This window comes from Scylla paramamosain, chromosome 4, assembly GCF_035594125.1.
Source record: "Scylla paramamosain isolate STU-SP2022 chromosome 4, ASM3559412v1, whole genome shotgun sequence".
NCBI classification, from domain to species: Eukaryota; Metazoa; Arthropoda; class Malacostraca; order Decapoda; family Portunidae; genus Scylla; species Scylla paramamosain.
Window position 1 is genome coordinate 20,953,372 of NC_087154.1, and position 23,975 is coordinate 20,977,346.

At 45.6% G+C, this 23,975-nt stretch overlaps 2 protein-coding genes across 4 annotated transcripts in view; both read right to left on the reverse strand.

Moving 5' to 3' along the window:
* LOC135100144 (von Willebrand factor A domain-containing protein 8-like) overlaps window positions 1-23,975 on the reverse strand; it is a 76,211-nt gene that overhangs the window by 27,649 nt on the left and 24,587 nt on the right. The window lies entirely within an intron of this gene.
* Window positions 18,464-23,975, reverse strand: part of LOC135099829 (uncharacterized) — a 29,625-nt gene continuing 24,113 nt past the window's right edge. For all 3 annotated transcript variants that reach the window (XM_064002410.1, XM_064002409.1, XM_064002411.1), the window contains exon 2: window positions 18,464-23,815. In XM_064002410.1, the coding sequence (XP_063858480.1) occupies window positions 21,848-22,642 (795 nt within the window). In that variant the 5' untranslated portion in view covers window positions 22,643-23,815 and the 3' untranslated portion in view covers window positions 18,464-21,847. The remainder of the gene's footprint in view (window positions 23,816-23,975) is intronic.

The window sequence follows — 23,975 nt, forward strand, 5'->3', positions numbered from 1 at the left end:
TTTTCGTTTTCTTTTTATTTGCTAGTTTCCTTTATTTAGAGCTCCGTCTATTTCATTATTTTCTCCAATCGTACAATTTCCACCCATTTTCCTTTTTTTAAGCCTTGGTCTTGATTATACAGGGTTTTGTTCTTTTTATTCAAGTGTTTTGAAACCCTTTTCTTTTCCTTTTTTTCATAAGTCAATTAGTTTCTCAAGGCTTAATTTCTTCGACGTTCGTTTTCCCAAAACTTACATTTTCTCTTCTATTAATTTATTAGTTTTCTCAAATGTTTAATTTCTTTTTCACCCCTTCATTTTCATTACATTTTCATCTTCACGCCAATCTTTTCTCCCTTATTTTTTCTCCTCAGCGCTGCTTTTCTCACACCTGACTTTCCCTCTCTCCCCTGCAGCGTGGGAGCGGCAATACAGGACACAGAGGCGGCGGTAAAAGTGTGAGTCCAGCTATTCATTTGGCGGCGTGAGGAGGAGAAGACTCGCGGGGATCAATGGCTGTACCTTTTAGCGCGGGGCACAGTCGATGGATAAACACGAGGTGGGTCTCACAGCCTCGCCGATTGCCTCCCATCAAGATATTGCGATAAAATTATGAGGAAAAAACGTAAAGAAAATAGAAAAAAAAATACAAAGAAACGGTGTTGCAGGTAGTGAAGATAGTGATAAATATAAGGTGCGTCTCACAGCCTCGCCTACTGCCTGCCATCAAGGCATCGGGATGAAATTATATATATATATAAAAAAAAAGTAAAGAAAAAGAAAGAAAAAAAGGGGGTTCCAATAGTGAGAGGGTGGTTTAGATGGTGATGATAGTGCTGGTGGTGGTGGTGGTGGTGGTGGTGGTGGTGGTGGTGGTGGTGGTAATGGTAAATGTTCCGTTGTACCACGATATGTTTTGTGTTTTGCGTGTTTTGTGTTGATTTCAGCTGTTTATTATCTGCCGCTCCAAAAAGTCAGTCAGTCAGAAGTGTGTCTTAATTAAGCAAACAGGTACCAGTAACTCGATCCTCCTTTTCAGCACACTACTCGCATTGCAGGGTGGTTCAGTGGTACAGCGCTCCGTTCATGGTTGAAAGGCTGCCAGTTCGTATTATTACCCAGAGTAATTTCCCGCTGGTAGGAGTACAGCCATCACAACAGACCTTGAGCTACGCCACAACTCAATTAAGGAGATAAGTTCTTGCAGCTTCCCTTATATTCTGATGTTCCTATGAATATTACCTGAAGAAGCCATCGTGACGTCCCACATGACTCACAAAGACATGCCAATTCACCTACCTTGTCCCACCACGCCCCCTGCCCCCCTTGTCTCCTGGCCGAGTTCACCTCCAAGCAACGCCACGGGTAAAAATGACTTCTCGCACCTCCCACGTCTCGCCTAATCCACCTTAAGTCATGCCTTTCTTCTCGTAAATCGATTGCCCACAAGAAATCTCACACCGCGGGGCTGCTGGACCTTTCGTCGGTGACGCCCCCTGCTGGCCACCCTCGACCTGGCCACCTCCTCACCACGCCGGGAGGGAGAAAGGGGGAAAGGAGGGGGTGGTAAATGTCTCGATGAACAAAGCTCCCGTCTTTTTTTACGCCTCAGCTGCGGGACAACAAAGAATAATCATTTGGCAATCTTCTACAATTTATTTAAAGCCGCCAAATGTGTATTGATGCGATGGTGAATTGGGGAGTCACAGCCGCGAGCAACAATTGGGTGAGTTGCAGAGCTGCGGCCGCTGGATGTCGTTGTGCCAGAAATGAGGGAGGGAGTTTGCAAGGGAAATGTCTGAGAGAGAGAGAGAGAGAGAGAGAGAGAGAGAGAGAGAGAGAGAGAGAGAGAGAGAGAGAGAGAGAGAGAGAGAGAGAGAGAGAGAGAGAGAGAGAGAGAGAGAGAGAGAGAGAGAGAGAGAGAGAGAGAGAGAGAGAGAGAGAGAGAGAGAGAGATGGCACCTTCAAAGGACAACAAAAGTGCAGTAATATTAAGCAACACGATATATAACCTTGCAAATTTAAATACGAAATTAAGACAGTATAGAATCATTTCAGTCCGTGATATTACGAAGAAAACAATTACATTACAATACCATATCTTGATAAAATATACAAGTCAAATCCACTACAGTTGGCAAACCTAAACTGAGACTACAATGAAGATTCGTGTCACTAAAAGCTTTCCACCATTCAAACCTTTTAAATAAAGAAAAATAGTATAAAATAATGCAGATAAGTAGATATGAAGTGTGGAAGATGAAAACGAACAGGTAAGATTAACAAAGAGTTTATATTATTCTTCATCTGCTTAGTCGCTCCCAGCTCATAACCAACACACCAGGGCAAGGCATCCCCACCACCACCACCACCACCACCACCACCACCGCCGCCGCCGCCGCCACCACTGCATGCCTCGCGCCTCAGCCTCGCCACATAAGGCAAGAGCAAACCAGAGGCGGAAGTCACACAAAGCATCAATAAGCCAGGCAGGAATGGTGGCTTTGTAACACGCACCATGACGGCCACCACCACACCACGACAACCTCACGTCACCACCACACCGTTACTACCACACCGTCACCACCACACTGTCACCACTGCACCGTCACCACCACACCGTCACCACTGCACCGTCACCACCACACCGTCACCACTGCACCGTCACCACTGCACCGTCACCACTACACCGTCACCACCACACCGTCACCGTCACTGAACACCTTACACCCAATACACTGCAAGACAGACTATGTTCACTGTATCATCACCATTTGTCACCACCATAAAGCAATCTACGCACACTACATCATCACCATTTCATCATCACCACTAAGTAAACCACACGTATTTCACCACCATCAGTCAATCACCACCTCTACTTCGTCACCACTTCATTTCTATCGCACTACAGGCTACCCATTACAACACCACCACTATGTATCAACACCACACCATCACCAGCAAGACACAGACACCTCCACCCACATTGTAATCCAACACAGGCACACGAGAACCTACACCCTAGTTCACCACTACCACCACCACCAACCACCAACATACAAGAGCCGCATTTTTGTTACATAAACCGAGGTAAGCAGTATTTTTTTCTTCCTGGTATGCAAAGGTGAGTTAATTAGGTCCACGAAAGTCAGTATTCACGTCAACGGGCGAGGCAAAGGGTACAAGGGAAGGGAAGGAGAGCGACTGACGGACCTTTCAAGTGAAAATAGGAAGACGTGAGTGCGGGGATGTGGGTTGGTGAAGTTGACACTGGTGCAAAGAGGTTAACCATATGAACAGACTGACACTAAAAAACATTGTGCCAAATCTTAAACACCCATCAGAAAGAATAAAAATAATCAAATATATAACAATAAAGTTTAGAGATCGCAGTTGAATAAGGTGTTTTGTAATTAAGGAACGATCCCCAAAATAGAAGTGGAAGGGTTAAAGGATAAGAGTTAAGGAAGCCCATAACTTGTAAAAACAGGGTGAGCCAAAAAGATAGGGCACATTTTAAATCTTTATTATTTTGGATTATAGAAACGACAGAGAATACCAAATATATTTAATACATAACTCATAAACATGAGTTCAACATGACTAACACAAAGCACCCGTAGAGAGATTGCCAGTTGCCAGTTGATATGCTAAGTCGCTCCGTGTTTCATATGAGGAAGCGTGTCCATCAATGCTCTCTTTGCGATGGTGACCGTCTCTAGGATGTCATATTCAAGTCTTAGATATTATGTCCGAACTCCTGTATATCACTTGTGTACTAAATATTTGACAGTCTATGTATTTTTCTATAATCAAAGATAATACGTTTTAAAAATGTGCCCCATCTTCTTGACTCACCCAGTATTAGTGTCCAGTGTCTTCTTCACCTCCACTAATTAAAATCAAGACAGGAACACAAAGGAATGCAAAGGAAGAACTGAGCACCAGATCTATTGTATTGGGGAATATGAGGATGTGCGTAACTAATGGACATATTGCAAGCATCTCTACCGTGACAAGACAGTAGTGCTGCGTCAGTGTAGAAGAGTCAATGTCTGGCGAAATTAGAGATCTGATGGAAGAGAGATTTATTTATTTATTTTTTTTATGCAACAGAAATGAAGGTCAAGGGAGACAAAGATCATCAAAAATCAGACCCACTGAAGACGGCAGTTCCTAGAGAGAGAGAGAGAGAGAGAGAGAGAGAGAGAGAGAGAGAGAGAGAGAGAGAGAGAGAGAGAGAGAGAGAGAGAGAGAGAGAGAGAGAGAGAGAGAGAGAGAGAGAGGTCTTCCTAACCGCTATATGGAGACGAGGAATCGGACTGAGGTGCACCACGAGGAGATGAACAAGTACTAACACCACTACAGAAGAGAAAGGATCCACCATTCCTCAGCTCTATCATTCCTTCACGTCTTGCCCTTCCTTCTTGTACTGCGCTCACTATTCTGTTGCTGGGGCGATACTGTGGTGAGGGAGTACTGGCGACACCCTATGTCACACACAGGGAGAACTGGACATGAAGGGAAAAAGTTACATAAATGATCACGAAAAAGGAGAGACTAGAGAAATATAGAGAGCGAAGAAAACAAACACAATTGCAATAGAAAAACGACAAAGAAGAGAAAGACAAAACACACACACACACACACACACACACACACACACACACACACACACACACACACACACACATACACGTACATACATACACTCACCACGTTCACAGGTCCATCAGTCAAAGCACAGTCACGATACAAGTTTAATCACTCATCCAGTCACGTGAGTAATTAAGGTGTTAACTTAATTATACGATATAAATTCCTAACTGTCACGTAGATGTAATTTACTGAGTAGGCTTCGTGAGTTGATTGCTCTGTTTGTAAGTTAAACACGGCCAGTCAGTTACTCAGTTTTAATAGTGTAGGTTCGCCACAGTGCTATAAAGTTATTGGTACAGTCGCAAATCCTCAATCAGTCAGCTGGTCAGTGAGGTCAGTCAGTCAGTTGGTCAGTGAGGTCAGTCAGTCAGTTGGTCAGTGAGGTCAGTCAGTCAGTTGGTCAATGAGGTCAGTCTGTCAGTCACTAAGTTAGATATCTAATTAGTCATTTATTAATGAACCGGTCAGTCAGGTGCTACCCAGCCAGTCAGCCAGTCAGCCAGCCAGAACCAACTAATCAACCCAACCAATCAATCAACCGGAAAATCAGCCACTCAGTTTTTAACCATTACATCTCAACTCAGCAGTCCAGGTCGACGAAGATGACAAGTTAGCTAGTCAGTGGGAGAAGATAAAAATAAGGAGACTACAAAACACCAGGTGAGCTACACGGGGCAGCTCCTGAGAGTCAAGTCGTGGGCAGGTGAGTAACAAAGACATTCCAACCAAGGTTTACAGACTATTCTCAATTATCTATGTCCATTATCCTTCACTCCGGCTAGAGTCACCCTGAATGCACGTGTCTCACTCGTACACAACAACAGCCAGAGATAAACAACAGCTTATCCCTCGCTCCTTTGTGCTTCGCGGAGCTTAACATGGAGTTGCAATTGCACTTTAACTAACCGTGTCTTTCTTCCCCTCCCTTTCACTTGATTCCCTTATCTCCCCTTACACTCTCTTTCTTCCCGTTCCCCACTGCAGCTAGCCATCCCCTCTCCCTCTCCCTTTCTTTTCAGTCTCTCTCTTCCTCTCTTTTTAATCTTCAACTGGGGTTTTCGTCTCTTCATTTCTGTCGTCTCCCTTACCTATTCTCCCTTTCTCATTCTCTTTCTACATACAGTCAGTCCTCTCTCTTCAGCTCTAAACTCATCTAGCCAAGCCCTTATATCTTAATTTTCTCCCTCTCCTGCACATTCACCACTAGTTTCCTGATTCCATTTCTACCATCCATTCGATTCAAAATTTGCCTCCTTTTCTTTACGTTTCACTGACCACTAACCAGTCACTCGTTACAGTCTTCTGCTTCATCCTCAACCGTAAGCACAGTAAGGCTTAATCTTATCCTTATACCGCAGGAACACGTCCCCTCTTCTTCTTCATCATGTAACTTCACTAACCTAAAACAGCTGAGTTCTAAAACCTCTTTCTGACCTTTTTTTTTTTTTATCTGTTACTTTCAATCTCACTCAGTTCCTTTCTTCCTCTTTTTCTTCCGTTTCCTTCTTCTCGTTTTCTTCTTCCTCCTCCTCCTACCCATCTTCCAGCTTTTCAGGACCTTGCAGGGTTGGTGGTGGACGTAAATAAATAAATAAAAAAGGGGTAATCGAGAAGACGAGCAGGAACTGAAGCTCTGATGGTAATCCCCAAAACAACAGACACCCAATTGAGGGGGAACTGGGTCGCGTGAGGCGTGCACACACACACCCACGCATACACGCGCACACACACACACACACACACACACACACACACACACACACACACACACACACACACACACACACACACACACAGGAGGTGGTATGAGAAAACAGGAGGAAAAAGACAGAAGGACGGAATAAGCCAGAAAAAAAAAAAAAATGGAGGGTAAGACAAGAGAAGAAGAATAGAAAGGTGGGATGAAAAATTTAGTGGCAGATGACGCAGGAGGAGGAAAAGAAGCAAGAGAAGAAAGTAAGAAGGAAAGATAGGAAAGAACAAGGAAAGGGGTACAACAAGGAAGTTGCCAGGACACACACACACACACACACACACACACACACACACACACACACACACACACACACACACACACACACACACACACACACACACATTGCATTCACCACAGCACAGTGTTCATTATATCGCGTCACGTTTCATTCCCACAATGCATCTCTTGGAACAGTAAATATTCTCACACCACGACCCCCCCTCTCTCTCTCTCTCTCTCTCTCTCTCTCTCTCTCTCTCTCTCTCTCTCTCTCTCTCTCTCTCTCTCTCTCTCTCTCTCTCTCTCTCTCTCTCTCTCTCTCTCTCTTCCCTGGTCAGGACCCCTCTTACATTAAAAAACGATTGCACGTGTCGATAACTAGAAAAGGTTTCAGCTAAAGACAAGAAAAATTACACGTTTTAGTGCAAATTAAATACCCTTCCTTGTACGTGGTCGTAAAATGTACCCTTTGGCAATGCGTGTGGCTGACTGAGAGGGACAAGCACTGCCCCGAGCCACGAGTCAGTCACGGCAGCCGCTTGACGAATTAAAACACAACGGTATGATGCATGTGGCTTAATGTACAGGCGATAAAACATGGCTCGTTACTGGCTGCCGGGGCAAGACTCACCGACGCCCAAGTCATCACGGAAACACACACAAACACACACACACACACACACACACACACACACACACACACACACACACACACGAGTTTCTTCACTAACACAACACTAATTGCCATTTTTTTCTTGATGTGTCTGATAAAGTATTCCTTGTTCTCTCTCTCTCTCTCTCTCTCTCTCTCTCTCTCTCTCTCTCTCTCTCTCTCTCTCTCTCTCTCTCTCTCTCTCTCTCTCTCTCTCTCTCTCTCTCTCTCTCTCTCTCTCTCTCTCTCTCTCTCTCTCTCTCTCTCTCTCTCTCTCTCCCTCGCGCATCACAATTAGGTTAAGGAAACTTTCTTAATCCTTATGTTAAATAATGTTTTAATATATTAGTAAACCAATAATTTCATACGAAAAATCATAACCTATTTCATGCATATATTAGAAATGAAAATAACTACGACGATACTTAGATGGAAGAATGTGACCGTGCATAATACAGTGCACAAACATAATACCCGTGCATCACGCAGTAGTATGTAACGAAATAACCAAATAGACAAAGAAAGAACTAAAAGAATTAAATAAAAAGAAACATGATATAAAACGCGCAATAGAAACGTCAGGCAACAACAACAACAACAACGACAACAACAACAACAACAACAACAACAACAACAACAACAACAACAGCAACAAAATTTTACCAACGCATTAGAAATAGTGACACGACTGATAAGAAAAAACATTAACTTGTTAACAATATATTAACAATATAAATAAGAATAAATACGATATATATATATATATATATATATATATATATATATATATATATATATATATATATATATATATATATATATATATATATATATATATATATATATATATATATATATATATATATATATATATATATATATATATATATATATATATATATATATATAAACTGTAATATGCATTGAACGTTAACAAAAGTAATACATCACAAAAAGCGTCACAAAATAAATAAATAAATAAATAAATAAATAAATATATATATATATATATATATATATATATATATATATATATATATATATATATATATATATATATATATATATATATATATATATATATATATATATATATATATATATATATATATATATATATATATATATATATAATGTAAATACGCAAGAGAAAAGTCAAACAACAACGATGACATCAACAACAACAACAACAACAACAACAACAACAACAACAACAACAACAACAACACCTGTCACTCCCTACAGCCAGCCCAGCACAACACAACACACAAAGACATAACAAAACAAAGGAAGCAAGAAGGAAGAAAGAACCCATTTTCATTGTCTCAGCTCGTCCTCAGCCCATTACCATTACCATTACGGAAAACAACGACGCGAGACCAGCTGAGGCAAATAAGAGAACGGGAAGGGCGAGGCTACGGAGTGGGGTAGAAAAATATAATGCGGGTGCGTTGACTTCTTGTTCTTTTGTAATACAGTGATGAAGGAATGTATGAGGAGAAGGAGGAGGAGAAGAGAGAGAGAGAGAGAGAGAGAGAGAGAGAGAGAGAGAGAGAGAGAGAGAGAGAGAGAGAGAGAGAGAGAGAGAGAGAGAGAGTGGAGGGGAGGTTATTTTGAGGAAAGGTACACGGAAAGGAGAGACGTGAGAAGAATGAGTTAAGGAATAAATAAAGAGAAAAACAATAGAGTGGTGAAAGAATGTATGGGAAGAAGAGGAAGGAAGAAAGGGAGGTTATTTTAAGGAAAGATACAAGGAGAAAAAGGCAGAAGGATCATAGGAATAAAATAGAAGAGAAAACAAAAGCGAGAAGATAAGAGGAGAGAAAAGAAGGGAGAAAGAGAGAAGGTAGTACGTTAAGGAAAAGCATATATGAATGAAAAAAAAATAAGGAAAATGAGAGCAGATTCTTACTTAATACTTACAAAAGTAGATAGTAAGATGATGAAGTGAAGTGAAGCTAATGTCTGTGTTATATTTATTAATTTATTTGGTTATCGTTTGATTATGTTTATTCACCTGTTCAGTTTTAATGATTTAAGTAATTTAGGTACAGTCTTTTCACTTATGTATGTACAGCAGACCTCAACTAAATCTGAAAAGTGTAAAACGAACTTGCAATTTCTTTTCTATCCCTTTACAATTTCTCTAAACAACCATCCACGCACCTGCACCACATCACACTCCGGCCTCACCTCACACCCAAGTGAAGCGTCCCCTGTAACGGAAGAGGCAACAAACAGCTAATCTCTCTCAATCCTTCTCTCTCGAGCCTGACCAGTGGCTGCGTGACCTGCCCGGGAAAACTTATGCGGCGTCCATTATAAGTTTTATTCAATTAGAGAAACGTGATACCCGAGACAGAGGGAAAGAGGGAAGGCAGGGAGGAAGGGAGGGAGGAAGGGAGGGTATTAGTGTAGAGGAGGGAGTAGAAAGAAACGAAGTAGGATGGAGGACTGCACGAAGGGAAGCAATGGAAATGGTGATGCAGGGAGGAGTGTGATGGATGTCTGTCCAGTAGGGTAGATTAGGGTTGGGAATGGTTGGTGGAGGTGGAGGAGCAAGGTGATGATGGTAGTAGTAGTAGTAGTAGTAGTAGTAGTAGTAGTAGTAGTAGTAGTAGTAGTAGTAGTAGTAGTAGCAGTAACAAACAAACAAATGCAATAAGTTTTCAACAACGACACTTACAATAACAACGACACACCCATTACAGCCTTCACACGTCTATGCATCACACATCCAGCAACACACTCCACACATACAAGTATAAGCAAGTAGACACATTTACTCATAACCCATTCCACCAGGACAGCCGGGGAGCCTCGTACAGTATAGACGTACCAGGTAACCTACTCATATATCACCCGGGCGTGCCACTGAGCGTGAGGAAGTGAGAACAGTGGACATGGTGACAGAGCAGCAGCGGCCATACCCTGCACTAACACCACATTCCCAACAAACACCAAGTAACACCACACATCACCAACTAAACTCCATAACTCGGAACCCAGTAAATTCCACAACGCACACACTAAAACAGATGAATAAATAAACAAATAACAAAAAAATAGAAGAAAATGAAAGAAGCAACACATTACTCACCACAAGTTAACCTCAGTAAGGCGTCACGAACTTAGAGAACCCAGTAACTTCAGCGAGAAAAAGAAATAAAAAAGTGCTGGGAACGAAGTGAAAGTAAAACCAGAGGAAAGACGGAGGTAAAAACGCGTCACATTCCAGTCAGTCCCGGAAAGATGAAGCAGCGAGGCTCATCCTGATTAACTCCGAGGTCCACGTCCCAGCCAGTCAGTCAGCTGGTGTGGTGCTTCTGTGCGGGCTGTGGCTGTCCCCTCCCCGTGCGATGTGTTGTGGAGGGTCCAGGAAGACAGGTGGCTGAGGGGACTGAGGAGTGTGTTATGCAATGCTCTCTCTCTTCCTTCCATGCCTCCTTTCTGTTACTCTGCTGCGCCTTCGTCAGATGGAAGAGGAGGAACAGGATAGGGATGGAGATACTGAGGAGGAGGAGCTAAAGAGGCTGAAGGGAGTGTTATGTAATGTTTTTTTTCTCCCTTGCCTCTATTCCTCTGCTGCGCCTTCGTCAGGGGGATGGAGGAGGAGAATGAGAACAATGATAATGACGATATTCATGATGATGATGATAATGATGATGAGGAAGATGAGGAGGAGGAGGAGCTGAAAGAAATATCACACAATACTTTCTCTTTCCTCCCTCACTCCCTCTGCTGCGCCTTCGTCAGATGGAAGAACAGGAAGAGGATGAGGATGATAATGAGGAGGAGCAGGAGAGATTGAAGGAGATATGGTATAACACTTTCATTCTCTTCTTTGTACCCTAGGAGGAGGAGGAGGAGGAGGAGGAGGAGGCGAACCTGATATAGTTTTCTTCCTTCTCGTGGACTGTAATGTCTCTAGATCTTCAAACCGTGACTGGTATTTGTTTACGGTCATGTGAGCCCTCTCTCTCTCTCTCTCTCTCTCTCTCTCTCTCTCTCTCTCTCTCTCTCTCTCTCTCTCTCTCTCTCTTATCGCCAGCCGCAGTAACTCTATCCAGACACGCACTCCTTCGCATGAGCAGCGTAGCGGTCCAGAGATACAGGTCGTGTGGTGGTCTGGTGTGCGGGAGGGAAGGTGTGCGGGGAAGTGGAAACAACCTGGTATGAGAGAGGTGTCTGGTGTGAGTGGAAGAAGTGGAGGAGAGAACCTGGTGTGGGGGAGTAACAAGCAAGAGTGGACGAGATGTGGAGGACGTGGTATGGGAGGGAATTTGACGAGGGAGAAACTGACATGGGTGATGAAGAGTGGACAACGTTGTATGCGGGTGAACCTGATGTAGGGGAGTAACGGGCGTGGGTCTATGTAGAGGCAGTGGACACGATCTGAGAAGACTATATAGTATGGGAGGAATAACCTGAAATGAAGGACGAAGTGAAGTGAGAACGAGGACATGAATCTCGTCCCGTAAGTCTTCCACGTATGTTATGTAGTGAGTAGGCGCAGGAAGTAACACGTGACTTGACTTCTCTCTTTCTCTCATTCTACTGGTCTTGTGTTTCCTACTCACCTCCTTTCTCTGACTTTATTTCCCCTTCATTCCCCCCTACAATTCTTACACACCCAACACCCCATTATCATCACAGTCCAACCACCACCTAGTCCCTCCTTTCCATCCACCCTCTCCCTTCCTCTCCTCCCCCCTCCCCTCACCTCGTTTTCTATGATGGAGTCCCGGCATAAGACGAATATGAGCTACTCGAGGCAATTTTCCCTTCAGGCAGCGGTCAACCACAAGCCACGGCGTGTCAGACACAATACGACAAAACTCCTAAGTCCGCTTGACGACTCTCAAACGGTCAGTCCATATCGAGCTTCCCCCGCCGCGGCCTCTTCCCGTCCCTCGATCACGCCACGCTGGGAGAAAATGGACCAAGGTGGTGGTGGTGGTGATGGTAGTGGTGGTGGTGGTGGTGGTGTCAACGCCCAACGACCACTTGAGTTTTGTTTTCCGCTTCCCTGGTTACACTTTCATCACGGAGCGGTGTTATTTTCAGTCCTCTTTCATTTCTTTTACCTTCCTACAACGTGGATTTCTTACAGAGGAGGAGGAGCATCAACACATCCCACGATATATATTGCTTATTTCTTACTGGAAACATGGAGATATTCATAGAGTACGTTTTCTAGCACTTAGTCTTTCTTTATAAAAAAAATAAATAAATAAATAAATAAATAAAAAAAAACACGATTCCTAATCAGAGATGTACGTATCCTTAAAGTTTATAATACTTAATCTTTTTCTGCTATGGTAGTCTTTTGGTAACATTCAGAACAGCATAAAAATTGGTCTGCACGGAAAGATACGGTAAAGAGAGAATAAAAGATCTTATTTATTTTCTTTTTGGCTAAAGTAATGTTTAACATGCTGTGGTATAAAAAAGAAGAGTCTGGAAAGTTGTAAGGTATTATAAGAAAAGAATGTTTAGCAATGAAAGGGTTGAGTTAGCCTCCTTTCTAAATAAAACACATAAACTCACACACACACACACACACACACACACACACACACACACACACACACACACACACAGTAGGATTCCTAAGCTGGAGTGCAAGTATACTTAAATTTTGTAATACTCAAGTTTGTTTCCTTCCTACATAAAAACCAGAGCAGTGTTTGTAAGGCGAAGTGCACGTATCCCTCAGAGTACCCGAGAAGGTAATCACGTGTTCACGGTCGCGCTGGTACGGTTAAGTGCAGTGCAAAGTCCCGGAGTGATGGTAATAACAGTACTTCGGGGAAATACCAGTACTTCCAGCATGGCGTAGCGTGGTGCGGGGTGCTGGGCGTCACGGGGCTTCCTCACCATATACATGCACGCGCTGCTTTACAAAATTAACCAGGATTCTCGTAATAACCGTGTGAGTAATTAAAAAAAAAAATGTAAACCAATGCATCAGTTTTTACCACAGAGATTACATGTTCATCCGAGGTTTTATTTATCTTTTTTTTTTATGGGAAAGGAGCAGGAAAGGAAGGACTGTTCTTGGGGAAAGGTGAGGCTTGAACAAAAAAAAAAAGCAATTGATTAGATTTTAAGGCATCTCTCTCTCTCTCTCTCTCTCTCTCTCTCTCTCTCTCTCTCTCTCTCTCTCTCTCTCTCTCTCTCTCTCTCTCTCTCAACAAACAACAATGATATCTACATACACAGTCTTACTCATCCTCCTTCCCTCACTTTTCCCCTCCTTCCCTCACCTCCCCCTCCTTCCCTCACTTCCCCCCTCCCTCCCTCCCCCCCCTCTCTCCCTCCACACGTGGGTTTCCCGGAGCCTCGTAATCCCTCTCCTAATCCCCGGTCATTTCCTCCTCGTCGTCACACTCCACACTGCGATACAACACCGTGGCATTTCTAAACTCAGTCTTATTCCTCAACTGTACTCACTCGTTTCTCTCTAGGATCTTACGTATAGGACTTGTTATTGCACGTGGCAGCCCAACATGTACTTACTTGTGCGTGGTATGTCAGAAAATAACTGACTAAATAAATGTGTGTGTCATTGTGAAATTCTTCCGGTATGCTTCACGTGAATTCTTGTACCGAGACAGTTTTTGGTTATAATATGTTGAGCGATTAGTGAGATTCATGGGTATTGACTAGGAGCTTTTCAGGGAAGTGGGAAGAGGAGGAGGAGGAGGAGGAGGAGGAGGAGGAGGAGGAGGAGGAGGAGGAGGAGGAGGAGGAGGAGGAGGAGGAGAAGGATCTGTCATGGGTGTTTAGTTATTGTAATCCACCTAACCTTGGTCTGGGCTTCGGACTTGACCTCACTGTCCTGGTGTTCTGCTTCATGATTTGGTCAAATGTTGTCATCTTATTCCATGGCTCGCTGACGTGGTTTGGTTGAAATTTTGCTGTGTTTATCTATTTATTTATTTATGTTCATTCTTTCCTTTAGATTTAGTCTTGGTTATCATCTTTTTTTTTTTTCACTATCTACAATTCGTCCGTCATCTCGTCAACTTACCATGGCTATTTTTCTTTTGGATTCAGTATTTCTCACCTCCATAAAACAGAACGGAAAAAGTTGATAGTGTACTTAACAACACCATACAAACTTGTTAACTAAACGCTCACTCATTACATACAAACGAAAAAAATGTCTTTACAGAAGTTTAGAAAAAATATACATTCGTGTACTTATTATTATCATGTGTGTGTGTGTGTGTGTGTGTGTGTGTGTGTGTGTGTGTGTGTGTGTGTGTGTGTGTGTGTGTGTGTGTGTGTGTGTGTGTGTGTGTGTGTGTGTGTGTGTGTGTGTGTGTGTGTGTGTGTGTGTGTGTGTGTATCCTGTAGACCTCCGATACTTCGACCTGTCTTGTATCCTCTTGAAACCTGGGTGTGTCTGTGGCTGTAGTGGTGGAGGATAAAATCGAGGACGCAGATGAGGATGTAGAGCAAGAGAGAGGACAAGGAGGACGACGAAATGGACATGAGTAGACATAGATGGTGATGAAGAGAAGGGACTAAAAATCAGACAGAAATGGGGAGGAAAAATATGGGGAGGGAGGAGGAGAAGGAGGAGTAGGAGGAGGAGGAGGAGGAGGCGTGCATGAGCGGTAATGCGCACCTCAGCCCCAGCGGCGGCTCAGCAGGAACGTCAGCCCCTAATTATATGACCAGTGACCCGACCAGAGTTCACATTAAAATATTACGGCGCACGGCAACACGCTAGCCAGCCCCGCTCACACACACACACACACACACACACCAAAACTATTTTAACAAAGAATTGACTAAACTGTAAGAATCCTGAAACCAATCTATTAACCACTGGTCTGCTACGGAATATACGCATGGTACTTGTTACTTCACTCGGGTAACAAGAGACGATCGAGAAGACCGAGAGTGAGATGGAGGGATGGAATTGCGGCAGAACAGGAAAGGATGTGAGTCACAGAGGAAGATGCGAGGCACAGAAACAACTGGTGGAGACTCGTACATGGCGCTAACCTCCTTCTCACTCTAGGAAAACGACGAAAGAAGACAAGAAGAACAAGAACAAGAACAAGAACAAGAAGAACAAGAACAAACAAGAAGACGGTCGATTAAACTTCAGGAAATAAGATACGTGAATCACTCGACAGATCAATGGTGTCTTTCCAAATCAACTTACACCACACCATCTTATAAATTAGAAGCCACATCAGTCACAAGGTTCACTTCATCACGCTGCAAAGGAGAAAGTTCACGTAGGAGAGCGAAAACGTCTTCTTCGTGTGTTCGCCGCCTTTAGCAAACAGCGTGAGGGAACATTAACACCCACAGTAGTAAGAACGAGTTAATACCTACGCATCTCTCTCTCTCAACCTCATAAAGATATCCACGTTATTCGCTGACAAACAAAAACACATCATTGGAGGAGTGTGAGGCGTTATGATAAACAAAAGACTGAATGTACTGAATGAATGAGGAAAATTAAGATAAAACTAAGTGACATGTACGAACAAAAAGGAAAAGAGAATACACGAGCAAAGAAAAAGAGAGAAAAGTGCTGATAAAAAAATAATAATAATAATCACAGGTAAAAAAAAATGATACATACAAAGAAAGAGAAAGGCAGGAAGTGCGAAAATAAAAGTGATTTGTGAGACGGAAACGAGCAGTGATAAAAGAGTATACGAGGAAAGGAAGAGGGAGCGCACGAATAAAAAAAACACAATGACAACAAAGACGAAAACGAGGGAAGCATAATGAAAGAGTAGAATGGAAAGGCAAGCAAAAAAAAAAAAAAAACACACCAAATTAAACAGAGTAACAAATGAACGAGATAAGACAACCAAAAATGACTAAAAATGACGAAGTTAAGACACAATAACGAGGGAAGGAACATCAGACCAAGGCAGAGAAGCAAATAAAGGATACGAATAACGATACATGCAGATAAAGAGATACACTAACACAATGATGCTCTACGGAAGATATAAACCCAAGAAATAATTTGTTCACGAGTCAAGGAATCTGATGAAGAGCAAAATAAATAAATAGATAAATAAACAAATATCAAAATAAAAACCTCACTCATTATGACGTTTTCCGAAAGGTATTATAGAAGATTCCAAGTAAATAAATAAATAACCAAACAAGAAATAAATTAAAACACACACACACACACACACACACACACACACACACACACACACACACCTTACCATCCAGCTCACCCAAACAAAAAGACAGACTCCAGCGTAAACAAACAACTCCCTAAAGCACCTTGTTAGACAGAAAATTGCGGTACTTATTCAGCAAAATTCTCTGGGGCGACTGTTCCTTGCTGACTGGGAGTGGCAGAGGAAGCGTTTACTTGATAATGGAACCTTGAGGGAAGACACAGCCTTGCCACTACAAACAATGAAAAGTGAAAGTGTGTATCTTCCCTGCCTACTATACCGCAATCATCGCCTCCTCCTCCTCCTCCTCTTCCTCCTCCTCCTCCTAATCCGCCACTTTAACGTCAGGCGGGAGTTTCCATAATCTTGAAAATGTTCTTGCTCTCGAGGATACGAGTAATTGCACGGCGGAGGAGAGCCATTAGGTGATTAGGGTGAAAAACTGATAATAAAATGATTCGGATGAAAGGCAGGAAGGCGCAGGAAATACGAGGTGGGTAATGAGCTGCTGCAGGAGGAGGAGGAGGAGGAGGAGGAGGAGGAGGAGGAGGAGGAGGAGGAGGAGGAGGAGGAGGAGGAGGCTAAACAAGAGTAACTACCCAGCAGACACGCCACGCCACCACTCATCAATCCTCCCACCCATCTTCTGCGCCTTCTTCTTCTTCTTCCTCTTCTTCCTCATCACAGACACACACAAACACACACACGGAGACTCCTCATGCCTGCTACCTTTACACTGCTATTACAATAATAACAACAACAACAACAACAACAACAACAACTACTACTACTACTACTACTACTACTACTACTACTACTATATTCTCCCCAGTCACTACGTCCCCTCACACACACACAGACACATACACTACAAGCACCCCACCACTACCACAACCACCACCACCACCACCAGTCCGCACCTCACCCTCACAGCCCTCCACCACACGTAGACTACTCCAGGTAATCAAGCCTCACCTGCAATCAACGCTCATACTCTGGGAAAGCCTTGTCACCTGGGATAGTTCAGATAGCATACCTTGAAAGCCACACATTTTCTTTTTTTTTCAGACATTCTTTCCCCTACGAGGCTCACGTCACTTGGAGGTCTTGAGGAGCAAATTAAGCTGGTGACTTGTGAGTTAAAAGCGATAAGAAAATAAGTTGATGGTTGAGTAATATGCAGTGAAAGAGCGTTAAGTGATAAGGTCAATAAACGTCAGAGGAATTGATGAATGGGAGGAGGAGGAGGAGGAGGAGGAGGAGGAGGAGGAGGAGGAGGAGGAGGAGGAGGAGGAGGAGGAGGAGGAGGAGGAGGAGGAGGAGGTGATGTGACGTAACAGCAATACACCGTCGCTCACCAGTCAAGAACACGCAGTGCTGATATACAAAGGAATTTATTGGCAAAGTTAAATTAAATAAAACCTCGCAAAAATAAACAATACGAATACCGGAGGAGGAGGAGGAGGAGGAGGAGGAGGAGGAGAGCAAAAAAAAAAAAGAAGGAAAGAAAGAAAAAGAAAACATACACAGGCAGGAAGGAAGGAAGGACGAATAGAAAGAAAAGAATGAAAGATAGAAAGGCAGACAGAAAAAGGAAAGAAAGAAAGAAAAAGAAAAGAAACAGAGGAGGAGGAGGAGGAAGGGGGGGGTTGGTACCGTTCCTCACTATCATAATGATAAGTCACACAAATCAACACAGGTAAGATTAGTAGTACCTGAGCAGCGCCAACCTGTGTGTGTGTGTGTGTGTGTGTGTGTGTGTGTGTGTGTGTGTGTGTGTGTGTGTGTGTGTGTGTGTGTGTGTGTGTGTGTGTGTGTGTGTGTGTGTGTGTGTGTATTAAACATGTGTATCTGCATGTGTTTCCAATATAACTTAAACAAAGGATGAGTACAAGGCTTAATTCTCTCTCTCTCTCTCTCTCTCTCTCTCTCTCTCTCTCTCTCTCTCTCTCTCTCTCTCTCTCTCTCTCTCTCTCTCTCTCTCTCTCTCTCTCTCGTGGGAATGAAGGCATGGAACACTTGATATATAATTTATTTCACCTCCACCTGCAGCACCTGTCCACAGCGTCATTAATCTGCTCCTTTACAAACACGCTAAACTTTCAATAATGGTAACTCTGCATGGCACGGGATAAAGAACGTCTCTATTTAAAACACTGCATACTCTAGGGCAGGCTGAAAGAGCACGAGCAAGAGAAAGAGAAAGAGAGAGAGAGAGAGAGAGAGAGAGAGAGAGAGAGAGAGAGAGAGAGAGAGAGAGAGAGAGAGAGAGAGAGAGAGACGAACAGACAGATAAAATATACACCAGTTTAATATACACATATACATACATATATCAATAACATACACTTTATAATACATATATATCACAAGCATCACCACACAACACGAGAGAGAGTCAATAGCTGGGTCGGCCTCCACTTATCTTCCTCTTCAGTGCATCACAAGAGGCGTAGGAGGGAGGGAGGGAGGGAAGGGGGAGGCAGAGATGAGGGCGTGAGAATGAACTAACTCTCGCCACAGGAGTTCTTCAGTGGTACAACTAACCTGGGAGGAAGTGCGGGGAGGTGAACGGAGGAGGCGCTGGAAGATTGGAAAATGGGGCTGGAAAGACTATGTTAAGATGCAAGAGGGCGGAAGAGGAGGGGGATCAGGAGTGAGTGAAAGGGTTAATGGGTGGATGGGTGAATAAGTGGAAGTTAAGTGGATGAGTTGAGTGAGTAGATTGAAAGAGTACATGTGGATAAGTGAGTGAATGAGCGATAGAGCGAGTGAGCGCGTGACTGAGAGTGAAAGTGGATAAATTAGGTGGATGAGTTGGAAGCGCAAGAGGGCGAGTAAATGTGAAAGACTGAATGACTGAGTGGGAGTGACTGAATGAGTGAGCAAGTAAGAGCGTGAATAAGTGAGTGAGTGAGTTTGTGAGGTAGTGAGTGAGAGGGTGAGTGGGTGAGTGAGTGAGTGAGTGAGTGAGTGAGTGAGCGAGCGAGTGAGTGAGTGAGTGAGTGAGTGAGTGAGTGAGTGAGTGAGTGAGTGAGTGAGTGAGTTTGTGACGTAGTGAGTGAGTGAGTTTGTGACGTAGTGAGTGAGAGGGTGAGTGAGTTAGTGAGTGAGTGAGTGAGTGAGTGAGTGAGTGAGTGAGGTAGTGAGTGAGTGAGTGAGCGAGCGAATGAGTGAGTGAGTGAGTGAGAGGATGATGGATGAGTGAGTGAGTGAGTGAGTGAGTGAGTGAGTGAGTGAGTGAGTGAGTGAGTGAGCGAGTGAGTGAGTGAGTGAGTGAACAAGTGAGTCAGTGAATGAGGTGGTGAGCAAGTGAGTGAGTGAGTGAGTGAGTGAGCGAGCGAGTGAGTGAGTGAGGTAGTGAGTGAGTGAGTGAGTGAGTGAGCGAGGTAGTGAGTGAGCAAGTGAGTGAGTGAGTGAGTGAGTAACAAAAAAAAAATGAGTGGGTTGAATATTTAATTTTAGTAAGACATAAAACTTCTCTTTGATTATGATTTTTTGCATGAAGCTCTTATGTGTGTGTGTGTGTGTGTGTGTGTGTGTGTAATGTTCGGTGGGTATTACAAGGCATAGCACACGTGGCATGAGTTCCTGACTTGTTATTGCATGAGACATTTCCAGAATAAACGTGCATGAACGCTCATGTTTAACTCGCAAAAGGAAAAAAGAAGGAAAAAAGAAAAGTAACATGTTAGAGGCGAATTTCAGGAGGAGGAGGAGGAGGAGGAGGAGGAGGAGGAGGAGGAGGAGGAGGAGGAGGAGGAGGGAAAGAAAATACAAGGAATTATGAGAAGGTGGAAGGTGACGAGGATAAACAATGACGAAGAATACGAGGACGGCGACGATGAGGAAGAGAATAAAGAAAATGAAAACAAGGAGCAAGAAGACAATGAGTAGTAGGAAGATAAGAAGCAGCACAAGAATGAATAAGACACAAGTGTAAACCTGAAAAAAAAAGTGGGAGAGGAGAACAAGGATGATGATGAACAAGGACAACAAGAGTGATGGATGAGAGTGAAGGAGTGAGAAGAGGTGACCAATGCAAGGGTTGATTAACACCAGGAGGAGGAGGAGGAGGAGGAGGAGGAGGAGGAGGAGGAGGAGGAGGAGGAGGAGGAGGAGGAGGAGGAGGAGGAGGAGGAGGAGAAGGAGAAGGAGAAGGAGAAGGAGAAGGAGAAGGAGGAGGAGGAGGAGGAAGGTGCGAAAAGTCTCCAAGCGGCGTCCTGACTCACCGCCCTCGAACCCCACGCCTCAGCAAGCAGCGCGGAATTATGGGGGCGCGGGGACCGGAGCGCAGTGATTACCACGTGTGTCCAGGTAATGCATCACACACCTACACCTCGCGGCCTGCCTCCCACACCCCTCAACGCGCCCTCCGCTGCTTGCCTTCGACAGATGCACGTCCATAGGCTGTAGCAGGACAGGGTGAGGTCTGGGTGACAAGACGTTGTTTAGTTTCTTGTAGTTAGTGCCGTCACCCCACGTACTCACGACTGGCAGCCTGGGTCCCTACGTAGCCCAGACATTAAGCAGGAGACACAGGTGAGTGGTGTGTGATGGAGAACACCTGCGTGACGGCCATTACACCCCAAGGTCACCACTTAAACCCACGAGGTCAGCGCGTATTTCTATCGTGTTGGCGCGGTGTCCCTTCCTCGCCGCGATGGGGGGCCGTGATCGTCTATAATTTGCACAAAAGCTGGAGTGTTTCAGTGAGGTTCTCGTGCACACCACTCTCTCACTCTCAAGGGGAAGCCGCGCTGTTCTTTGCTTTACATTATGTGTCGTTTCAGTTCAAGCGGCGGTAATGGTTTCTTGCTTGGTGTCGATGACAGACAGAGGCTGAGGTCTTTCTCTTACCGGCACGCTCCCTGTTGTCAGCCTCCCGCCGCGCCAAACACTTTTCGCACCGACAAACTAAACGCAGCTCAGCACAACACATGAATGTTCTCCGCGAGGCTGTCTGGCACACCAAATATACAATTTTTTATACATACGTATATGCAATGCGATAAAAATAACATACTTCACTTTTCACACAACAAAAGTTCTACAGAGGCCATTTCTTTTCAAGCACGACCAACACGCAAAGACCAAGACCGACGACCTTTATGACTATCATGACTTCCTCTCTCTAGGCGTGTTACTATCAATCCGAGGCACAGGGCGGGGCTGTGTGGTCTGGTCACTGGGCGGCGGAACACGTGGTCTGTCCACCTGCAGGCAATAAGACCTCGTACAAAATTAACCATAGTGACAAGACGCTGCTCAGAGCTCGGGCTGAGGCTTTAATACTGCTGGGCTGAATCACACACACTCTCTGCATGACACTACGAAAGCTACCGACGAGAGCAACACATGCTAAAGGATACAGTCCAGAAATGTAGCGACGCAAGAGTCTTAAAGTGGCGCTGCGCCATCCTCTTCGTGAGTGGCGGCAGCAGCGGCAGCGGCGGCGGCGGTGGGCACATATATGTGAATCTCCAGGCGGGGCGGTGAGGGCATGCGGCCCTCCAGAGAGTCCACGTCATCCAAGTCTGACTCCCCCTGGCCGTCAGGACGCGTGGCGGTAGGGTCAGAGTCTGCCCCCGCCTGAGCGGACGCCTTGCTCCGCTGGAGGGCCTTCCTGTGGGCGGCGGGCAGCTTCTTGAGGCGGTGGTAGAGCGAGGCGTAGCCCTGCAGGGTGGAAGAAGGCCGCGGGAACAGCGTGCTGTTGAGGTACTGCTTCACCTCCCTAGCCGCAGCAGTGGACGTGCCCCGCGGCCCCTCAGTGGTGCTCCTCGGGGCGCCGGTGGCCATCCTGCTGCCGACAAAGGGATTTCTTGTTACGAATAGTGTGCCAGAACTTCTGGGGAATCGCTCTGCCCCGGAAGAGACCTCGCTGCTCAGCGTGAGCGAGTCTGCAGTGAGAAGACTGGACGAGTCGGTAAAACACGAGGAGGCGAGGGACGGCGGGGCAGCCTCGCTGGACCGTCGCGGCCACGGCGGGGACTCCCCTGTGAAGTGTCGCCGCCGCGGCCGGTGGTGGTGATGGTGGTGGCGGTGGTGAGGGCACGGGTACTGGGTGTGGAGGTGAGACACTCCCGCGGGCTGGTGGTGTGGAGAGGAGGACCGGTAGGCGCAGCGGGTGATGGCAGGTTTCCTGGCACTTTCCCAATGAAAAAATCTGCTGGTTGGGAGAACACCAACTGACATGATCTGCGACACACCGAGCTCCTTGTCTTCCTCTGAGACGACCTTCTGCTCGTGGGGCGCCAGTCCTCCGTCCACGGCTCTGCGGCACGCCTCGGCCTCCCGCACGCCGGCCCGCACGGCACCACCGTCTGTTCCGCAACCAGAGCGTCGGGCTTGACCTCAAGAGTCAGTCAGTCTCTTTCCTCGAACTCAGAGTCACCGCCACACGGGCCGCGCCGAGCACCAGATGCACCAGTTTCATGCACGATGAGCCGCAGTAATAGTCCGCCAAGACACACTGGCGCAGAGTCACGACACCCCAGCGTGTGTTGGCGTGCGGGGGGCGGGGAGGGCTGGCGTGAGAATGATAATGTGGCTGGTAACGATGGCTGGCGACGGAGAAGCCGCGGGTTGGCGTGACGGGGGTGAGTTGTTGAGTCAGGTGGCCCGCGATGCTGCCAGTTTAGTGAGTTAAATAAATGAATGGAGGCAAAATATTGGTGGAGGGAGGGCGAGGTGTCGGGATAGGGGCGGCCACAGGTGAGTCTTTGTGTGAGTGTGTGAGGCGGGCGATGCTTGGCCTCGGGAACACCTAGCGTGACTTGACCTCCAGTGCCTTCACGGGTACCTCCATTACATTAGCATCGATCTCCGCCATTCGCAGGTAATCATGTGTAATTACTATTGACAAATCAGCTTTCTGGAGCAATGTGATTCATCTGGCTGTTAATGTTTATGGTGGCGGTGCATGGAGCCAAGTCTGGAAGCAAGTGTTGGACTGCAGCAAGAGTGATAGTGGAGGTGGCTGACGGTGGAAGGAGGAGGTGGAGTGAATGGCACAAGGTCCGCAGAGGAAGTGAGGGGCGCGGCGGGCCGGGCGGCGGCGGCGGCCCTGTGGCTCAGGCCGCCGCCGTGCCACACTAAACGTGACCCATGACGTCACCAGCACGCCATACGCAGGCACACCGAAGTGTCTCCGTCAGGGCCTTGGCTGTATCACGCCTCGATCAATGTTCTCTAAATGTTCTTTCCACATGACATGATAACTGTGCACGTCATCGCCGCGTGTCCCTCGCGCTGCTCACTTCCCGGCACCTGGTGACGGAGACGGCGGCGACGACAGCGGCGGGAAGCACAACACTAAGTGACTCTGCTCCGCTGCCTCGCCCTCATCACTCACTATTATTTCATCACCTGTAATTACCAAAACATGTTAACAAGATAAGTCAGACGTGTGCGGAATCCCAATCAATGGCCACCACCTGGCGACATGCAAGCCTCGTGGTGGTGGTGGTGCTGCTGCTGCTGCTGCTGCTGCTGCTGCCTCCGGGCGGCGACGACCAGCCCGCGGAGC